General features: G+C 34.9%; 1 protein-coding gene across 2 annotated transcripts; it reads left to right on the top strand.

The window, feature by feature from the left end:
- Positions 1 to 181: 181 nt before the first annotated feature.
- Positions 182 to 22,505, top strand: LOC106716844 (microspherule protein 1). Of its 2 annotated transcripts, XM_045680431.1 has the most exons (9): positions 182 to 199; positions 484 to 600; positions 684 to 1,020; positions 1,394 to 1,612; positions 1,895 to 2,051; positions 2,462 to 2,573; positions 3,076 to 3,229; positions 21,875 to 22,090; positions 22,394 to 22,505. In XM_045680431.1, exons 2-9 carry the CDS (start codon positions 500 to 502, stop codon positions 22,481 to 22,483), a joined length of 1,386 nt encoding a protein of 461 aa, XP_045536387.1. In that variant the 5' UTR covers positions 182 to 199; positions 484 to 499; the 3' UTR covers positions 22,484 to 22,505. The 2 variants fall into 2 exon arrangements, with proteins under 2 accessions (XP_045536387.1, XP_045536391.1); XM_045680435.1 differs by lacking the exon at positions 182 to 199 and having other exon boundaries at positions 439 to 600.
- The last annotated feature ends 700 nt before the right edge of the window (positions 22,506 to 23,205 follow it).

A 23,205-nucleotide genomic window follows, 5' to 3' on the forward strand; every position in this document is an offset into this window, starting at 1 on the left:
CTAACGATTATATTTTTCGGACGTAAACTAAGTGATCTTAAAAAGTAAGTCATTTTACCCCCTGCCTTTAAATCAAGTAATAAAATATTAAAGTAAAAAAAACCAGTATGGTAAGGTTAATTAAATCGGGTTTGTTTTTAGCAGAAAGGTTGAGCAAATTGACAATTGACAGTTTGACATTTACTTCTACTTTGTCTATGTAAGTATTTAGACTAATAAAAATGTTGATTTTAAATAAATTTATACACCGAAGCTTGTTACAAGTATGATTGTATTAAGTTATAATATTACAAGTCATATCACTTTGCTGTAAGGAAAAAGGTACCACTTAATTTAAGATTTGAGGATATTTCCATCGCGTCTAATTTTTATTTCAATCAGTGTCCCTTTTTATAATCTCTGATTAGAGGTCAAAATGACACTTTGAATTTGACATTTTACGCCACCCAAATGTAAAAAAAAACAAACAATCTTTATTTCAAGAATTTTAGGAGGAAAAATGGATTTACCAGCTGCAATTTCCAATGCATCCGATAGTAATGAATACCCCGGTGCCACTCCTGCTTTTGATATGGCTCAAGATAGTAACAAAAGACGGAGGTTTGTAAATAATACGGTTTTTTTAATTCATGTGTATATACTTGCTAAACTATTATAATATTTTGTTTGTTGTGTCATTTCAGCTCTTCAAGATCAATTAAACGTAGGCGTTTTGATGATGAACTAGTAGAATATAGTTTGGGACTTCCAGGCGCTTCTTTAGGCAAAGGTGACAAAAGAATACGTACACAATCAAACACAAGTCAATTAGCGGAAGTTCCTGGTGTGTCAAATACAGCCGTAACTCCTGTGCAACCAGCTCAGGATCGCAGAAGGGCGTCAAGTAAAGTTACAGGAGGTGGTGGTGGCCTTATTGGTCGTAAATCTCGTCGTAAAGGGCAATTGAGTCAGTTGTCTACTAAAGATTTAGGACGATGGAAACCAACAGATGACTTGGCACTTATATTAGGAGTTCAACAGGTACTTATTATTTTACAAATATATATTTAATATTCATCATCTCCCTGACCTTTTCCCACTCATGTGGGGTCAACACACAAGGTTGAATTTGTGTCTTAAGTTTTTATAGCCGGCCTCTCGCCAACCCTACTTAGGGGGGTAATATATATAATATTATAAATGCAAAAGTTTGAATGAAAGGATGGACAGATAGATGGATGTTTGATGAAAGGTATCTCCTAAGTGGCTTAGCGGATCTTGATGAAATTTGGCACAGATGTAAAACTTAGAATGGAAAAACACATATTTATTTAATTTCACTGAACTAGCATTGGTACATTAACATTGTTGTTCCTTAATTTGCATCATTATATTTATTTTCTATCCATTTCAGACAAATGACTTGCGCATTGTTCACCGCGGTGTGAAGTTTTCATGTCGTTTCACTGTGGGAGAGCTGCAATCACGGTGGTACGCACTGTTGTATAATGCAGAGATATCAAGAGTTGCTATAGCTGCAATGCGTAACTTGCATCCGGATCTTGTTGCCTCTGTGCAGCAGCAAGCCTTGTATTCCACAGCAGAGGAAGATTTACTTGGGACAATAGCTAGTGTAAATATTATTTAAAATGTTACTTATTTAAAACATTAATTTAATAAGTAAGTTTGCCACTTATTACTCAAAAATGAATTATTAGATAGAAATCATGGAGATACCATAATTATTGATTGTCTATTGATGTTTTAATGACAAAAAGAAGGTCGGATACTTTTTGGATTGTGAGAGATATTTTTAAAGCTAGAGTTTATATCTAGTTGTAAAAAAAATTAACAATACATCTTGTAACAACACAATATACTTCAAATTTCTCTTGAATTTTTACCTTTGTTCCAGAACTCGCACCCTACATCTGAGAAGTTCCAAGAACTATTAGAACAAAATCCACATGTGTTCTATCCGTCTCGCACTGCAAAGTCTTTAATGGCTCACTGGCAACTTCTCAAGCAATACCAGCTGCTGCCTGACCAAACTGTGCAGCCGTTGCCTAAAAGTAAACTTTTATTATACTTGAATTATGTTATAAATTGAACTTGGATAAGCGAGAAACCTTTATTAGCGAGTCATTGTCCAGTCCCGACTGAAATCCTCCATAAGCGAGAAACTCGGGTTAGTGACAAACCTCTATAAGTGAGAAAAAAAACATGGTCCCTGGGACTCGCTTATACATGTTTAACTGTTTTTTATTATTCTTTATTAGAATGACAATTAAAGACACTTTCAAAATAAAAAAAAATGACTAAATATTAACCTTTTAGGTTAACTTATTTGTAATAAATCTATAGTCAGGATTTAGAAAGAGCCACATTTTTTACAGCCTTAAGTTTATTTCTCCTTTAGTTTTCAATATGAATCTTATAACTTTAATAATATGAGTTTATGTAAATTATCTATTTATTGCAGATCAAAACGACAATGTGGTAACATTTTCTGATGCAGAAGAAACTATCAATGATTCAGAATTGCAAGATTTTAAGGAAGATGGCATCGATGTTGAAATGCAATTAGCAGACAGGTAAATATAATGTATAAAGACAATGGAAGTTAAAAATTAACTGGTTTTGGACTCATTAGGGGCAGAATTCAGGTCGGTAATTCAAAAGGTTAAGGAATGTGAATTCTACTGACGATGATGATGACCACGAAAATTAGTGTTTTTCATATTGCCAGAAGTCTAAATTTTCGTAAACCAAGCAATTTTCCATAGCATTTTTTGAAAGTCTACCTAAACAACATTACAAAATAAAATTATTCTATAAGTAACTAATGGTCAACGTAACTTCGGTTCCTTTAGTGTTACGGATGTCCATGAACATCGTATCAACTAATTTTAATTGTTCCGTTTCTCTAGAAGTTGAATAAGAATGTAAAGTGGATTTGACGGAGGGGGGACGCATAGGAAGTCCAAATATCTTCTTTTTATGCATCCTCTCCGTCGATTGGGATCACATCTGCGAATTTAGGTGGCCGTTTGCTCGTTTGCAATCTTTTCATATAAAAAACATTGTTACTGACAGAATAGAGAAGAAAGATATAAGGTTACTGGAAAACTCACTGTCCCGCTGGCAAGTGCTGGTGCAGTCGGTGGCCGGTGGCAATGTTGAGCTGGACAAGAACACGCTGGCGGTGCTCCGCGGCCGCCTCGTGCGATACCTCATGCGCTCCAGAGAAGTCAGTAACACAATCTTATTACTACAATACACTGAGCTATTGCGAATTCTCATATCAAATTATATTACTACTAGAAAATAGGAATAGTTTTAATGAACATTGTGCTAATTAAGTATTGCTCTGTCTATCTATCTTTATTAACAATTCAAAATTCACAATCGTTTGGCAATTTTTTTTGAGATATTGCATACTTAATGAAGTTCTATCTAATCTAATAACATTATATAGCTTAAATAATCTTTCGCTTGTACTGTGACTTCGTCAACGCGGAAAAAAAGGTGAAAGTCCCGTAAAAATCTGTCCAGGCGTTTCGAAAATTAACAAATTATATGAAAAAATAAAATCGATAGTTATAAAAATATTATCATTACAAAAAAAATTAACAAAATCACACAAATAATATCGTTTGGAGGAAATATAATTTTTTTCCGATATTACATACAAACACTTCAATTTAATTAATTGTATAAATAAAACACGTCACTATATATTTGAAATTGCTTGGGTTGAAAACTATAATTATAAAAGTTGTTTACATTATTATTTATCAAAGGGATCGGGAAATAACCGAACGTTACGTGTCAAACAAATTAGTAACAAGTATCTAATTTTGTACCGCTTCTGCGATGCGAATGTACTTGGTTTATATAAATTGAAACGTACCTTAGCATACTTTATGTATGAAAATTTAATTACATTCAAACCTTAATAAGCGAGAGTTCAAGGGAAGTTTCTCGCTTATGGAGTTCGTCAGTCGGGACTTAATGACTCTCGCTTATAGAGGTATCTCGTTTAGCCTGGCTCAACTTATTGCTGTCATTACTTTTCCCGTACATACTTTATAGCTTGCAAACAGAGCTGGGCATTAACTCGTTAATCCGTTAATCGTTAATTAACGAAGTTAACATTTTGCTTAACGGATTAACTTTTAAGTTAACTTCAAAAAGTGTTAACGCTTTTGTTAACTTCCGTTAAACTCAACTTCCGTTAATAAAAGTCCGTTAATCGTTAAATTAGAAACTTGGAGACGTGCTGTCATTTTGTTTAAATTACGCGCCACGCCACGCTCGTAAGTTCAGCTATGTTGGGCGACTGTCGGCGACTCGAATGGTGAACGAACGAGTTGATAATTGATATATGTGAAGTTCGCGTGCAAGTGTGATGCATCAGAGCGTCCGGGAAAGGCGTGACCAACAGGACAAAATCAAAAGAAGGTTTGAAATAGTATATTTCATTAAGAGTATATTAAAGCAAGAGTATGTAATAGCCCACATTCCGAACGCTCTTCGTCCCTGCAATACGCCACTCTTTGAGCAACTGTATTAAAACACTTTTTTACTCGTGCTTTTTCTTTAGCTTTTCCAAACTCGTCCGTTCTCTTTCGCAACTGTCAAAATAATGTCTATTAAAAAGAAAAACTAACCACGAAGGTTTTACAAAAAAAAAACATTGAAGTTTCTATGATTCATGCAAATATTTCTAAAAAGAAGCTCCTAATTTGTTGCAATATCAGATTTAATGATTTGATTCAATGAATTAGGTTAGTTTTCATTTTATTTTATCTCATTAAATTTCATTTTCATTTCATATCAATAAAAAATAATCTACTGAAGACTTGGCCGTTTAGGCATAGTTCCCTTTGCCTACCCAGAATGGGTGAAGAAAACAAAAAAAAATCTCTGTTTGTATTCTTTTACGATTGGCGCCATTTTTCAAACATTTTAGTTAGTTGAGTTTATTGTGTTTTTATTATTCTATTAAATTGCTTCATTTTTTCGCAACTGTATTAAAAATAGTTGTTTAGTACACGTGCGGAACTGTCATTACAACTTGTTCCAACTGTCAACCTTTGTCGGAACTCTTTGCAATGACAGGCTTTCCGCACTCGTAATGAAATATACTACGAGTATAATGCATTCATACTTGTCTCTAATACTAATGTGTTTTAGAATGTATAGTCAAATTACTATTTTACGCCACAAGTGTGAAATTAGTATGTATAATTTAGTATGGTTAACTGTTAACGATTAACTTTAACTTGCGTTAAATATTCGAGAATTTAACGCTTTAACGATTAACGAAGTTAATTTTTTAATTAACGAATTAACGATTAACGAAGTTAACTTTTCGATTAACTGTGCCCACCTGTGCTTGCAAATTATTCTTCAACACTTATATTAAAACATTTTCATCACTTACATTGTTTTTAGAGAAACAATGATAACTTAAAATTATGCGATATATATAGCCACAGGTGGGCACAGTTAATCGAAAAGTTAACTTCGTTAATCGTTAATTCGTTAATTAAAATATTAACTTCGTTAATCGTTAAAGCGTTAAATTCTCGAATATTTAACGCAAGTTAAAGTTAATCGTTAACAGTTAACCATACCAAATTATACATACTAATTTCACACTTACTGTGGCGACACTTGTTTAAAATAGTAATTTGACAGTACATTCTATAACACATTAGTATTAGAGACAAGTATGAATGCATTATAGTATATTTCATTACAAGTGCGGAAAGCCTGTCATTGCAAAGAGTTCCGACAAAAGTCTACCCGAGCCGAGGCGCAGCCGAAGGTAGGAGAGTTGACAGTTGCAACAAGTTGTAATGACGATTCCGCACGTGTACTAAACAACTATTTTAATACAGTTGCGAAAAAATGAAGCAATTTAATAGAAAAATAAAAACACAATAAACTCAACTATTTAAAATGTTTGAAAAATGGCGCCAACCGTAAAAGAATACAAACAGAGATTTTTTTTTGTTTTCTTCACTCATTCTGGGTAGGCAAAGGGCCTAACCCTAAACTATGCCTAAACGGCCAAGTCTTCAGTAGATTATTTTTATTGATATGAAATGAAAATGAAATTTAATGAGATGAAATAATATGAAACCTAACCTAATTCATTGAATCAAATCATTAAATTTGATATTGAAACAAATTAGGAGCTTCTTTTTAGAAATATTTGCATGAATCATAAAAACTTCAATGATTTTTTTTTTGTTGTACAAACTTCGTGGTTACTTTATCTTTATAATAGACTTTATTTTGACAGTTGGAAAAGAGAACGGACGAGTTTGGAAAAGCTAAAGAAAAAGCACGAGTAAAAAAGTGTTTTAATACAGTTGCTCAAAGAGTGGCGTTTTGCAGGGACGAAGAGCGTTCGGAATGTGGGCTATTACATACTCTTGCTTTTATATACTCGTAATGAAATATACTTTTTCGAACCTTATTTTAATTTTGTCCTGTTGGTCACGTCTTTTCCGGACGCTCTGATGCATCACACTTGCACGCGTACTTCACATATTATATCAATTATGAACTCGTTCGTTCATCATTCGAGTCGCCGACAGTCGCCCAACATAGTTGAACTTACGAGTGTGGCGTGATGCGTAATTTAAAGAAAATGACAGCACGTCTCCAAGTTTCTAGTTTAACGATTAACGGACTTTTATTAACGGAAGTTGAGTTTAACGGAAGTTAACAAAAGCGTTAACACTTTTTGAAGTTAACTTAAAAGTTAATCCGTTAAGCAAAATGTTAACTTCGTTAATTAACGATTAACGGATTAACGAGTTAATGCCCAGCTCTGTATATAGCTTTTTTTTGTATTAGTTAATTTATTACTTTTTTACTCTAGCTATTTTACCGTCACCTACATCAAAATTAGTTATTTCGTAAAATAGGTACTAGCTGTCGCCCGCGACTCCGTCCTCGCGGAATTAGTATATACTTTATAAGGGTATGAAAACTGAATGCATGAAATTTCATAAAATTCGATCTAGCAGTTTCGGAGGAGTATGGTAACAAACATTGTGACACGAGAATTTTATATATAAGATATAGTCATCAGTTAATATGTGCTATAAGTTAAAATAACAATGGAAAACGTGTTAATGATAACTAGATATAACGTTCTATGTTACCTGGTTATTACTTTGTAACACTCATTAATGAATTCGTTTCTTGTCCTGGAATGTATGAGATTCTGGTACATGTTATTCAGTACATTCTATGTACATGAAAGAAATCATACGCGGGTTTTAACACAGATCTAAAGCTCTCGTTGAAAAATACAAAAAATCACTTTGAACACCAACTTTGATTTCTTACGCGATAAGAAGGTAGTGTAGGCAAATATCTGGAACAGATTATTTTTATGGAAATACTAGTTGTCGCCCGCGATTCCGTCCGTGCGGAACTAGCTTTTGTGTTCTTCCACACTATGTTATATATCTATGCTAAATTTCAGCGAGATGCATACCTTATAACAAACATCCATCCTTCGATACATCCAAACACTCTCATTTATAATATTAGTAGGATTGAATTTGTATTTTTATTTAAAACGTTTATATAATGTTTGTCTACATAAAATATGGAAGTATAAAAACACATTTAAATATTGTTGGAATAATAAAACTGTTTATTTGACTTGTGGTTTATTCGACAAGTTATGATTGATAGAATTGATATTAGACCTTCATTGTCGTATCTGTTGTGATCGTCCTCACCATGGTGACGGTGAAACCTGACATGTGGTATAAGTATGCTTTTAAAAATAAAATAGAACTTCATTTCTGTCTGTACGTATACGTTTCGAATTCAGAATTATTAAGGTTTGAAATTTGAAGCGTAATCATCTGATTTTCTTAGTGTAATTTTTTGTTTTTCATATTTAGAAAGAAACAGATTTAAGGACAATTCGTAATTTTCTTTTAAGTATTAAATACAAAAATACTTAATATTTGAACTGTATATTGACTAGATTTCTTTACCGATTTATAGATACATCATATCGATGGTAAAAAATTAAAGTGAAAATAATAAATAAAGGAAACCGGGACGTTTTTAAATAACTCGATCGTTATAAAATTTTTATCGATGTATAATTGATGTATGAATGTATGTCACGGGCTGACAGTCCTCAAGGGCAGGCCCTAATGACACGGTCAGCCATGTCATGATCGAAGCGACGTCCAACATTGCGTTATTCATATTTTGTTATCGATTAACCTCAATAATTATAACGTCCAGTATTCCAAATGCAGTTGTAAATTGAAGGTCTCTACCGGGCTGAGGGTAAAAATGTCGAATTTATCTTATCAAATTATCTTTTGTATGACTTTCAGTGCAAAATTTTATTTGCTCATGTATTAGGTAAGATTTTTTGTGTTATTCTGTTTAAATTTGTTCTATAAGTCTTTGCAAATAAGTGGTTTGTTACCAACATTTGTAATAATCTGATGAAAGACAGATACGCTGCGAAATGGAAAAACTGAGCAAAAGAGAAGATAAGTCACAAATAAGAACGTAATGATACCATTCTTTTAAGTCAAAGTTCTGCGAACTTGTTTTAGGTACATAAATCGTGATCTCAATACGTGGTTGACTTCCAAATTAAAGGGTTTGCGTCCAAACGTGTACTTGACCGAACTAATAGCTGTATTTGTAAGTCTAAGTCTGCAGTTTGCTTCAGACCTTACACACTTTTTATTTTAATATTATTTACTAGCTATCGCCCGCAACTTCGTCCGTGCGGAATTAAAAAAAAAACTTAATTTGTAGTCTATGTGTTCTTCAACTATGTTCTACATCCATGCCAAATTTCAGCGAGATCCATGCAGCCGTTCTGGAGATATTTTAGAAGGTAGATGTTTGTTAGGATTAACATCCATCCATCCAAACATTCGCATTAATAATATTAGTAAGATTTAAATATATAAATATGAGTTCTCGCCCGTAACCCAAGCACAGAATTCCATTTGCCTCGATATTCGAGTATCTTTCTTTTTTTTCTATCTTCTTTTATTCACATATTTAGAAAAATTAATTTCAGTGTAATTTTTTAATCGATATTTTTTATTATGATAAGCTAATAAGCACTTTAGATAGACGTGATAATTGATATAATTTGCTAACTAAGTAGCGCGAGCCATTTATTCTATGTACATCGGCACGTATATTACGCTTTGTGCATTATTGGTACGTATTCAGTAGCTGAATGGCGATGTAAAACCCACCGATGTTTTGTGAACACGCGGTGTGGCGTTCATGTTTACACAACAACGGCCACAACATCGCCATTGTTTTGTCGCCACTCGCTCTGCTTTATTGAAAACATCGCGTATCAAATAGACGATGGTATTGTAAACTTCAATGGAACTCGGCTCATGTCCGGTGAATCCGTCAAGTGCTTTACGTACGACAGTATTCAACGTTTGTCCTTTATTTTTACTTTTTACTCTTTTTATTTTATGACTTTTATAGCTTTGTGTTATTCGGTAACAGCTGTTTTTGTGTTCGCCTCTCGTTGTGTTTACGCTGTAATAGTTTGATGTTCGATATTAGATGGATTGGTTCTTTTATTTTCATTTTAATGACGTCATTCGATTCGTTGCACTTACTCTTAAGGGTTTACTGTGTTCGTGGCGGGTTAACTTTAGGCGGACTAAGTGAGCATTATTTAAATTTTAAAATGTAAACTAGAGATCTTATCAGGATCTTGGATAAATTTTTCTTTTTAATCATATCTAAGTCTTTTGTTACCTAGCAACAAGCCTTAAATGTGAACCACGATTTTCAGGCTGACCTGTTTGTTTAAGGCTTCTTATATCATGATTACGCGAACTTTCTACAGACATATATTTAGTACATATACTCGTACAAACAAATGTTTAATGTTAAAATGTTCGAAATCTCAATTACGTGTCAGAGAAATATTAATGTTGAATATTGCTTTCATATAACTTAACAACCAAACAGTCGCCTGAAGGTAAGTGATTCACCCCAAACCATTCATGACAATTTCTTATGATATTATATAATAACCTTAAGTTTTAATGTGCAGGGGTACACTGGTAGAGGTAGGCCTAGGAAGTGATGGATGGTTTGCGTGAAGGTTAACATGATTAAGAAGGGAGAGACGCTAGAGATGACGTCAGATAGATTGATTTGGTGGACGGAAACCTGGTACGCCGACCTAACGTAAGTGGGACAAGGTTAGGGAGATGGTGATGATGAATTATTAATAATCAGAGGCTACAGCGCTGAGCAACTGTTTGTTTTCCACATATACTGTGTTTTCTACCAATTCGTATCATTTTTCTATACCGGATTTCACCAGAACTGACTCTACCTTCTCTCTAAAGTCATGACAGCTGTTGACGTCTTTTAACATAATATCACTGATCGGTACCTAAACAGAAGTGAAGAATATAACTGTAGTTGCGATCAGTTATGTGTTTTTTCAAGATACCCACGTGTTTTCACGATGTTAAGTTTCGTTCAACATTGACATTAAACTCGCCATGTTCAATTTACTGCGTCTGCAAATTTCTTTTAATCGAAATCTCGTATTCCGCACATGCGTAGTTATAAAATACGATTTTATTGTTTCGATAACGGAGTTCGGTATTATACGGTAGATTATTTGTGTTGCTTTTGGTTATTTTGCAATAAGACAAATGCTAGATAAACTTTTATGTTTGATCATTTTGTTACCGGTTAAAACCAGAAAAAAAATATCATTATAATCTTTTTTGAGATACTATCGATGTATTTTCGTAATTACCTGCAGCACCTTCCTCCATTTCGTTAAAATTATTTTACGCTACTTTTTTGCAACTCGTCTCATTCGTGTTCCCGATAAGATCCACTGAGTACGGTGTCTAATTTTACTCCAAACAATTTAAAAATCCTCTATTTTAAAATTGTTTGGAGGAAAATCAGACACCACTTTAATTAAATAAAGGGTCAAATTATAGTTAGGTTCTACAATTTGTATTGTTTATTACAAAAACGGTAATTTTTCCTCTTACTCCGTTATTCAATGTTTCCTTCGCAGGATGTTATAACGACTACTTGGTACGCTAAAACGCAGGGTCGGTTACTTTTATCAGCACGCGTAAAGGTCTAAACAATTATAAAGCCGGCTTAATACATTATGTAAATATCAGTAAAATTATATATTTCTAGATAATTATACATTTAAACTTGACAACAACATTGTATCAGGCTACTAGAAGATACGGTTCACCAGCCAACTAGATTGACCACTCGGTCGGTTACTTTGTCAATGATCTGTTTTATGTTATATTTTTAATGAACTCTTTTGTGTATGTAGGAATATGGTGAAATAATCTTACACAATATTTAAAAGTAAAGAACTTGTTATCAATTTTACAGTATTTAACTACTTAATGTATCTCAAATGCTGCTGATAATTGTTACATTTGATAAGGCAATCTTAAGCCTCTACGTAACGCCAAATACCTCACGAGGACAGATAGTGAGATTGTAAGGTACAATTTTAAATATTCCTGATGTCATATCAAGGGTATTAGGTTGAATAATACAACTTTATATTATTCTTTTTTTTTTGAGTTATAATGGCTAATCGAAAATTTGAAAATACAGCAGTTGTTTTCTGACATGTTTGAAGAAAGTGTCTTTAACCCTCGATTATTGAGGATTGGAACAAGTTGCTAGCGTCAGTTATTCCATCTAATTATGACGCATTATTAAGTCTAGATTGAATAGGTATAACGGTATTGAAACGAACAAAATGAAATGAACAAACCAATTTCTCTGCAAATGACTATATTTAAATAAATAACAAATAATTAACAAACAGAAAGAAAAAGGGTATTCGACAGCCAAACGTCAAGAAAAAAAAAATGTATTATGTAAATGTGATTGTCAATAATAGAAAACTACATAAGCTATCAAAATAGCAAAAAGGTCCGCAACATCCTCCCCCTCGTGCAGCTAAGCACAAACTGGTTATTCAAACCAAGGTCAGTCAAGGCCTTAGGTGGAGAGCCTAACCAGCTTTCGTACGGGTCAGTGTAGCGTTCCCCCTGCTGTTGCAACGTCCACTACCCTAATCGCGCCATTGAATTGACAATGGCTTCTGCCTCGGCTAGTAAACTGCTTAGGGTTTCTTCTTTCGGAGCTCGTTCGGTTAATGTTGCGTTCAGAGCCACCTTTACTGATCGCACCAAGCGCTCCCAACATCCTCCAAAATTAGGTGTCGCAGGTGGGGTGAACTTCGCGAGTATACCTTGAGTGCTTGTGAAATCTTCGACATTTTCTCCGTAGAACTCTCTGAGAATGCGATTGGCACCAACAAAGCAGGTTCCGTTGTCCGAGAAAACAGTATTTGGAGAGCCCCGTCTTGCAATGAACCTTCTAATAGCCAGGATAGCGGTGTCAGTAGATTGACTATGTACCATCTCTAGGTGAAGAGCTCTGACAGTTAAACAGGTGAAAAGGGCCATATAACGTTTTTCATGCCTGCGCCCGATAGTGACGCTTATGGGGCCGAAGTAGCCCAGGACCGTTAAAATAAAAGGCTGTCGATGGTGAGCTAATCTTTCAGGTGGCGGATCGCCTGTTTTCGGGTTCATCTAATCTTTCAGGTGGCAGATCTCCTGTTTTCGGGTTCATCGGCAAGGACTTCCTAATTTTGTAGAGTAGACATCTTTTAGCTACTGTTCTCATTGTGTTTCTCAGTCTTAACTCGTTCACGACTAGTTCATAATTTGTGTGACCCGCTTTTCGATGATAAAATTGTACCAATAAACGTACAATTGGGTGACGACCGTCAAGAAGGATGGGGAAGCGTGTGTCAGGATCAATGCCTTCTGCGGCTTTAATTCTTCCGGCTAACCGCAGTAATTTGGCCTCTCCCAAAGCGGGTGACAGTTTTTTGAGACGACTGTTCGGAGGAGTAGGCTTCGAAGTCAGGACATGAAGAAATTCTATGGAAAAGCTCTCGAGCTGTGTTCGTTGCAGAATTTGCCTTTCAGTGGCCTTTATTAAATCTGCACTAAGAGGCGGTAGGGTAGTGGACGCTGAAGGATGGCGGGCACAAACAACATCGCCTTTTAATTTAGAATTTCTAAAGGAAGCCAAAATAACACCAAACTTTGCCGCAGCTTGAAGTACCCGGGCTGTGGCACGTAATAAGCGCTGCCAATTACTAAAATTGGCAAAAATGGCTGTGACAGGGTGTCGGTAGCTCTTCGACAAAGGAAGTTAGTCCGACCAACTCAAAACGATTGGTTTTGAGTTCATCGGTATTTGGTGATACCTCGGCTCTGTAGGCCAGTCCTCAACGGATTTAAAACGAAAAGATGGTCCACGAAACCATCTGTTACGCGTCGCGGTTAATTGATTGCGTTCTGGTAGCGCCATCACCACATTCAAGTCTGTTGGTACCCATCGCCAGTCTCTGGCGCAAGAGTTTTCAATAATTTCGCCTAAACGATGGGCAACAAAAGGCTTAAAAGAACCCGCGCCACTACGTAACCATTGAAGGACTGTCATAGAATCAGTCCAAAAGAAAGTATGTGCCGGTTGTTTTCTATGACTGTCCTTAAAGGTGACCGCGAGATGAGAAGCTATTAAAGCGGCCTGAAGCTCTAAACGTGGGATAGAGGTAGGTTTCAAATGTGTAACTCTTGCCTTACTAGAGATGAGAGAAGGCTCGATGCTGCCGTCTGAGTACAAAAGACGCCAATGAGCGACACACGCGTTCGCGAGCTCGCTTCAGCAAAAACTTGTAACTGCCTCTGAGTTGGTTCAGAGTTTTTAGAGTTAGAATACCAATGCGGAATTTCCAAAGAAGTTACTTTTGACAACTCTTGAAACCAATCAGACCACCTTAATGCTTCCGTGGGTTGGAACTCGGTGTCCCAGTCGACATTAGACCTCCACGTTTGTTGAAATAAAATTCGACCCTTTACAACTATTGGAGCGTCCTTGTCTTGCTCCCTGATCCTTACTTGAGGGAACATTTACCAGATATCAGCAGTGAGAGCAATACGGCCCTCGCGGAACCTAAGTAAAATACCTAACAATGGCTGAAGCAGGTCTGGACCAGGTATCAACAAAGAGTTTAAGCTGACGCCCTCATTCGTGGTTACGGCGTCGTGAACTACACGAAGCTTACGTTTCCAAGGGTGGTACACTCCAAAATGGGATAAATAGAGCCTCCTAAAAGAAGATATAGAATTACGTACCTTATTCGTTATCGTAATTAATTCTTTTAAGTAATTTCCCAAACGTGGTAAATTTTTTAGAGCGGAGACTTCCTTAAATACTATAATTTCAGGGCGAGCGAAGTTCTCCTCCAGAGCTCTAATTATATCGGTCGGGTCGTCTGTAGCCAGCAACAGTGACGCGACTGCATCTCGGGCCGCGCCGCGATGTGCATTTTGTAACCTACTAATATTTTCAATATCTGAAAAATTGCTTTTGGTTAAATCAAAAATACGTTTAAAATGTAGCCATGTTAAGGCATCTCCGTCGAAAGGAAACAATTCCATCTTATGTTTACGACGGTGCGAAGTAGCAAGTGCCTTGGCCGCAGCTGCAGTGTCAGCAACAGCTTGAAGCAGGCTACTCTGATCAAGCTCCGTGGATATGAGCGGTCGCGTTAACACGGCCGCCTCGGATGCTTTAGTGACGTTTGAAAGTTGCTTCTGAGGAACAAAACGGTTAATAGGGGATGCAGTTGACCCAGTGGCCGGCAGAGATGCCTGGTGGCCGGGAGGCGGAACCACTATTGGCTCGCGCCCTACTGCGAGAATGCCTCTATTACCTGTATTTTCTCCAACACAAACTGGCTGTCGTAAACTTTGTACCCATCTTTCTGTTCTTTCTCCGCTGACTCTCGCAGAACCACTGCGACTGCTGCGACTTGAAGCGGCTTCCGCGTCGAGAGCGGCAAGTTCGGCCTGCAGTTCGCCCTCCTCCACCTGCCGACGGAGTGCTGCCAGTCGACTTTCACGTTGCCTCTCGTGTTCAGCGAGCTGTAGCTCACGCTGCCTCTCGCGTTCGGCCAGCTGTAGCTCACGCTGCCTCTCATTTTCAGCGAGCTCCTGCTCGTGCTCAAGACGTCGGCGCAGAGCGAGGGCCTCTACGGCTGCCCTTTGAGCCTTAATTGTGGACGACGAGCGTGATGACTTTGATTTAGACGTCTCACTTGGGGCAACGGTGTCTACATGTTGGGAACTAGTCGCAGGGCTTGTCGGCATGATTTTACTTTTACTGCGGGTGATCATTAGGTGAAAAAAATAAATAAATACAGTAGTGAAAATGAAAGCAAATACTACGAAATGAATGAATAACTAAAGTTACGTAATGAAAAATAGGTACGCTGGAAACTTACGGGTGAAGGACCAAAATGAAACGAACAAAATGAAATGAACAAACCAATTTCTCTGCAAATGACTATATTTAAATAAATAACAAATAATTAACAAACAGAAAGAAAAAGGGTATTCGACAGCCAAACGTCAAGAAAAAAAAAAATGTATTATGTAAATGTGATTGTCAATAATAGAAAACTACATAAGCTATCAAAATAGCAAAAAGGTCCGCAACAGGTATAATGTGTTATAGTTTTTTTTTACATAATACATCAACTGTAGCCAGAAATGTATAGTTGACAAACGTTCACTGTAATGAAGGAATGGCTGGTCCTGATAAATTGTTATCGGATACCAGACCTGAATGGACAAGCGTTTGTACAGTTACTGTTATTATGGTCACTGTTATCATACGATATTGTATTGTTGGTCCGCAGAATATACTTTCTATAATGTTTTAAAATGAAAAAAAAAATCTGGATAATCTCGAAAAAATGCTGTATTAAAAAAATGCTATAGTAGATGACTACAAAGTGTATAATATTTTGTTGAATTTGATGTTAATACTAAAAAGCAGTTTCAAAGTTCAGTCATAGTTACGATGTTAAATTAAGATAAAATTCGAAGCAATGATAGCATCGAGTTCATTGTATTTCATTTATGCGACTGTGTTTTGGACAAATTTAACGCGCTGATGATTTTATACATATTAAAAGAGCATACGACCATAACCCTCATAGGTATAGAAAAATTATAACTTTCTATAAATTGTTTGAAATTACTTTGAAGCTCTCCCCTTCCTTGATATTATCCAATTACCAAAAAACACAGTCTGAATGTAGTCCTAAAGTTAAATTTATTTTCAACAAATTTGTTTATGATGACCGTTTTGAAATCACTATCCCCCTCCACGTCAATTGACGATCAAGATATGCCGATACCGAAAAAGAATAAATCCATTAACTCCTCTTATTTCAAAATCTGAGAAATCGTTTTGTTCGGTGATCACAAAGAAACGGGTTTCGTTATATACATATACAAAAACATACCCGCAAAATCTCTATCAACGGGCACAAATGGCGGCTGTTTACCTCCGTGATTTGCCGGTCTCTGCGTCTAACGATCCAACGTCACCAAGTAACGGTTCAGTTTGTTATGATGTCGCAGCTAATTTGTAGATGTGGTTCTGTTACGGAAATTGTACAGTTATGACAAATCTCAGCAATATGTATAATGTAATGTCTTCCGTCTCTAATTTGAACAGCATTTGAAAAATACGCACGTACTCAAAAAAATCCGAAAGCATCTTTTAGTATACGAAGAACTTAATGATATTTATTATATTGACTTGCTTTTGTAATTATTTTAAACAAATTATGTGGTATTTTAGTATCTTTTTTTTCTTTTTTCCTTCTTGTGTTATCTTTTCATAATCTTTTTTATTTTATTAAAGAAACTGGTGTTGCGGACTTCCATGTGCATAGATGATCACTTCGGTGTTCCCACGTTTGCCTCCTTGTCACTTATAAAAAAAACATACATTTAGTTTTTTCTGACGGTTGCTATATGTTTGAGATTTTTTTTCAACGTTTAAATATTATATTTAACCATCCTCGTTCCTTATTCAAATGTAGATTATTATAATTATGACAATTGAAGATATTATTTGACCAGATACTGAGTGTGACTCAACAAAATTATTTCATTATTCATGTTTCCAATTGTTTCTCTGATAATTTTTTTAGAAGTTTCAACAAACAACTTAATAGCGTATGTGTTTTATCAATTAAATTCGTCGTTCATATATATTTTACATAAGAGTCATAATTTGTAACATACATATATGTTAAAGTCCTAGAGCAAATGAAATCTTGAACTAAGATTCAGTTGTCTTTTAATCACCTGGAAATGTTTAAATCAAACACTGACTGACAAGTAATATAATTTTTATGTCCAAAAAAGTTGAGTGTTCTACGTTATTTTGAGATAACTACTAAAGTTGTTAGTTATGTCTAGGATCATTGACCAGTCGTAGTATCTATTGAAAGTGTAAGATAAATTATCAATTTATTTAAACATATTGTATTGTTTATGAAGATAAACAGATCGTTTATAGTTTATTGCCATCACTTGTTCAAATATCGGTGTTGGTTTACTTATGTTATTATCGGTTAACTTGGTGCTATATTGTTACTGTCGACAGAAAGAGTGAAACATAGAAAAAATTACACATTTACATATAAAACAAGTTTGTTATACTTGGTCTTATTTCAAGGACTTAACTGATATACTAATTTCCTTCGTAATTCTATTTTTTTTCCTGTCTGTTCAATTTATTTGGAATAAGACTTTAGTGTATACGCTAACACTAGTCTTGCTAGTAATTTGGTACGGTTTTGTAAATTTTTTTTTATACTATGGAAAAGAAAAATGTCTGCCACTTTATCTAATATATAAAATTCTCGTGTCACAGTTTTCGTTCCCGTACTCCTCCGAAACGGCTTGACCGATTCTCATGAAATTTTGTGAGCATATTCAGTAGGTCTGAGAATCGGCAACATCTATTTTTCATTTTTTTTTAACTGCGCGCGGACGCAGTCGCGGGCAACAGCTAGTGTACTATAAAAAGGTGTATTGAATTTATTACTGCGTTAGTAAACTGTACCAATGTTAAAACAATTCGAAAATATGTTGCAATTGTCTTCCTCATTGAAAATATAGACATAACTGTATGTTTTATACAAGTGAAAACCCACATTAATGTCTAAGTAAGTAAAAATATTTCTTCTTACTAATATTATAAATTCGGAAGTTTAGATGGATGGATGGGTGTTTGTACGTATCTCCAGAAGAGCTACAAATATCACTGAAATTTGGCATAGATGTAGAACATAGTCTGGAAGAACGATTACAGTCTAGAATAGCGCATAGAGCAGAATTTTGTTTCTACGTTATAATTTAATGCGGGCAAATTCGCGGGTGAATGCTAGTTTTACAATCAGCAACATTGAAATTTTAATTCAACAAATATACTGTGAATTGACGTAAAGCGAATGTAACAGACTGAATAGCTTAGAATTAAAAGTCGAATGCAAAAAGGAAACGAACAACGAGGTTTTATGAAAATTAAGTTTTTTTGCAAGTTAATTAGAAAAGGAATTGTTACATTATGACGTAGGTTATGTATATCGCGAGGTTTACACATACGATAGTGTACTATTTTACATTCAATTTCTATTTTTCTGGTGGATAATATAAGTCGAGAAGTGCTTTACTAACTGAACTCATGTCGCCAAGTAAAATGTAGAAATGGAGTGATGTTTACTCCGGATATACCACTCTCGAAGTACTCGTGTAATACATATTGCATTCAAAAGACGATAGTAAAATGTGTTTCTGCAGTAGAATTTCACGATTGCACAGGTACTTGATTTCCATTATAGGTTTATTTTTATATCAAGGACATCACAAATTACACGCAGAAAACACGTACTTAAAATTAATCTCTTGCTTCTTCCACACTCATACCGCAACGCTTACATGAATACACGTCAGTTTTCTTTTTTACTTAGGCAAAAAATGAATTTTCTAGTTATAGAAGTACTTAAGTAGTAGTATACGTGTGGTATGTAAAGTATGTGCAAAATACTACCTTTTTGCTAACTGTTTGTTGCAAGAGATAAGCGCGCTGGTTCCAGCTGCGCCGCGTCGCGTCGTCCGCCGCCGCGCGCAACCTAATACGTATCGCACAAAACAATTCGATGTGCATTGTGTTCATTTGTACGATATTAATTGCTTTGTTTTACATTGTTATCGCACGTTATTTGATACCGACTAATTATCACATACTTATATAAAATATACTTACCTAATGTTAATTACTGCTTGCTTGGTTGACATTTTTAACAGACTTCCAAAAGGAGGAGGTCGCGACAAATGAAATTCGCTGACTTTCTTTTCGAGTTTTTATTATATAATTTTCTAAGCAATGTCATGGAAAATGATATTATAAAAAGGCATTAAAAGTTTATCTTTTTGTGATACAATGTTATTTTACGGGCAATTTAAAGTATAGAGTGGATCACGAGTAATCGTGGTGTCGTTAATGTAAAAAAGCAACTCAATTTTATTGTAGTACGCAGTTCAATCCGTTTGGTGAGAATCAACTTATAAATAAAAAAAATATCTTTTTTAATAGTGGGTTTCTGAGACCAAAATACTCATTTAAAGCATGTTATTATGTCTGTTTTGTCAAAGATAATGTGAAGGATATATTTTATACAGAGATTTTGGTCTCAGAATAGACTTTTGGATTTAACAGAGTTATAATTAAGATAGACTTTGATTTAGTGAAATGTCTCAATGGTCAGTCAACTAACTTACATTGTTTATAGTCAAGATTCGAATGTGAGGACATGTCTTGGTTACTAATGATTCCGGAAATATGTTCAGATCTCGCGAGATATGTTTGTTGTTTTTTACATAACATACATTCGATAACTCTGGAACGGTTCAACATATTGAAATTGTGTACATAGTAGTCTCGGACGATATATACAAATCATAATGTTGCAGGCAAAAGTTAGGTTTAAATAAATTTACATTCTATTTTCACGTACTTTTTTATTTGATTTTTCTATGTAAAAAAACTTTTTCAAATTCGTCCGTCCGTAAAAATGGTCCCTCGCAGCTTAGTGCCATTGTATTTTCACATTCATTCTTTTGAAATCAACCAGTATAATTGTGAATCTGCTTTTAAGATTGTTAAAGCTCAAAAAAAAAAAAAGAAAAAAAATGAGATAAGCAATCACCACTTACTATAAAATTTTTCCCAACTGCTTCGGTTTGGTTTTTACTAAAAAAAATTGTTTTAAGATTGTGTTATCCGCACTGTCTAACCTCGAAACGTACACAGTAAGTTTATTTAAATGCGTAACAAATTATCAAATACAACTTTAAATTTGTATAGCAGTCTATTTGGAACTGTATATTGTGACGGTCGATCGGCGCTCAGGCAATCGTGCTTGTCCATTGCGAGATACGCTGATAGCTTATCTGCGAAATTAACAAGTAAACAATACATATCTTTACATAACATTAGGTATCTTGTTATGACACAATAGTAGCCGACACAACTAAGTACAGTCGCGGAGAAAATTCTTACACAAGTGTTAAGTACAATCGTGCGATTAATAATGGATTTTATTCATTGTTTTATATTTATTTCGTATATTCAATAAATATTCCACATGCAATGGTATTCTGAGTAAATTATTTATAGAACAATTGTGTTATTTTTATTAGTCTGTATTGTCTCGTTGCGATATGACTTTGGTTTCTGAGACCAAAATCCCTGAATGAAACATATCGTCATCCTTCTCATTATATTAGACTAAGCAGAGATAACAATATGATATAGACAGGCATTTTGACTTCAGAAACCAACGATTAATAATTTTATTTAGGTACTACACTACTTGCAAACCGAACACTACACATCACTATTTAGTTTTGCTAAGCACTATCGCAAAGTAGTGTAATGGCCTTACGGCTTTTAACATATTAGTATAATTAAACATGTTTACGTATGTATATATAAGGAAAATAAGTATATATTCAGAAATAATTACACCAATTTAGTGTATATAGCTTATCTCATAATACCTATAGTTAATTAAAAGTTATGTATTATTACTTTATATTTAAGTAGATGTGCCTCTGAATTCGTCCGCGTGAAATACTGTCTCCGGGTAGCGTTTAATGACAGGCTAATTATCTTACTTTAAATTTCATTTACTTATATTAAATTAACATCCTATAAAACAAGTTCCAAGCTTTTACGGTAAAAAATGAGGATATTTCCATCCAAATAATAACCATCACTTTTAAACTCCTTTTCTAGTTAAAAAGTAGCCTATGTCCTTCCTCAGGCGCTAGACTATCTGTGTACTAAATTTCATATAAATCGGTTCAGTAGCCTTGGCGTGAAAGCAGGACACACAGACAGACATATATTTATAATATTAGTAAGGATTAGCTGTTGAGGAGGAATTGAAAAATATTAAGTTACTCCTGTATACATAAGCTAAGTTTCAGTTTCGTCAAAATCAGTACAACCTTTTCACCATTTTTTGTTTTGTAACATACAGACACAAAATTTTGTTAACTATATAGATTTAATAACGGTCGTGGTATACACAACATAAATGTACTGATAGAGGTAATATTTATTACCGTGAATTATATTAAAATTTTATTGATAACTTTACACTGTGTATGTATTCTTGTCCTATTAAGTAGTCGAGTTTGAGTTTTTTAGTGTTGAATAAAAAATTATCTCAACGCAACTCAAAAACACAAATTCGACACTGACACTATCTAAAGGGAATGTTTTTTTTTGTTCGAACAGTTAATTTACTAGCACGGCTTACAATTACTATCATTATAAATATATGTACACTTATTTGTTTATTTAGATTGCGGTCGGTCGCAGCACAAGAGATCACACTATCGATGTCGACCTGACGCTGGAGGGGCCTGCAGCTAAGGTGTCGAGGAAACAGGCCACCATACGTCTCCGCAACAGTGGTGACTTCTTTATGTCGTCAGAAGGCAAGCGGCCGATATTTGTCGACGGCCGCCCCGTACTTCAAGGCAACAAAGTTAAATTGAATCATAACAGCGTGATAGAGGTTCGTAGTTCTTTAACCCAATTTCCACTGTGCGACTAGCCTACTATTTCTGTGAGCAGTCGCGCGCGGCCACCCGTTTACTGGAAAAGGGGCATTTGTGTTTGTACAATAAATAGTTTAACCAGCCATGACTATCGCAACATCAGAAACAGCTCAATATTCGGTGTTCTGTTTCTAACTAATCAATCAGGATACATCTATGATCTTGACGATGTAGTAAATTGTATTTTTTCATTCCCTAAATGTATCCACATAACTTTATGGCAACCTTATATTTAGAGCTAAAGTAATACTTTTCAACAGATCGCCGGTCTTCGATTCGTGTTCCTCGTCAACCAGGACCTGATCAGTGCAATAAGACAAGAGGCGGTCAAAGTAAACATACCTGTATAACTCAATAAACCAATTGAATAAACAAAGCATTTTTATTTGGAACACATTTATTTGGTCAATTTCAGAACATTTCTCAAAACTAGTTACCACTCAAAAAAACAATATACCCATTTTTAAAATATGTTTGATATCCAGCCACTCCGCACACTGTACACACACGATGTGGCTTTCGAATATTTGAAGCGAGTGCGTGGCTCGAAGTTATTACACATAATGTCTATCACGAAACACTATCACGTGCGTTACTGCCATATAGATATGCATTAACGTTAAACGAAGAAACAAATATTACGACTATAATTATTCCTTTACCATTAACTAAACAGTGCTTTTAACCACAGTAAAATATTATTTATCTTATAAGAATGGCCAACGATGTGCAAAAAAAAATAAACTTAACAATCCAGTCAACAGTGCGTAACAAACATACAGCGTATTCAAAAACACAATGACGAAATTAACATGTTTCAACATTTCGAAAACCAAAAACTCATAAAATTGAGCCTCCAGGTATGGCATGTAAAATTATTCATTCATTTAATTACAACGGTTTGATTCTTGATGTAAATGAACTATTTAGAGTTTGGCTTCAACTTATAAACATGCCAATGTGGTCAATATTTGAAAATTCACAAATACAACGTAACTATACAGTACACAATAAAATAATTGGCTCCTACTAATGAGCAATTTAAAAACGTACCGTTAAACATTTAAAATTT

Source organism: Papilio machaon, chromosome 2 (genome assembly GCF_912999745.1).
Source record: "Papilio machaon chromosome 2, ilPapMach1.1, whole genome shotgun sequence".
NCBI classification, from domain to species: domain Eukaryota; kingdom Metazoa; phylum Arthropoda; class Insecta; order Lepidoptera; family Papilionidae; genus Papilio; species Papilio machaon.

Excerpts from the sequence above, each read along its gene's own strand:
- LOC106716844 (XM_045680431.1), top strand. The coding sequence starts at position 500 with ATGGATTTACCAGCTGCAATTTCCAATGCATCCGATAGTAATGAATAC. Across the intron at positions 1,021-1,393 it reads TTATATTAGGAGTTCAACAG|ACAAATGACTTGCGCATTGT; the intron begins GTACTTATTATT and ends TATCCATTTCAG. Across the intron at positions 2,574-3,075 it reads GAAATGCAATTAGCAGACAG|AATAGAGAAGAAAGATATAA; the intron begins GTAAATATAATG and ends TGTTACTGACAG.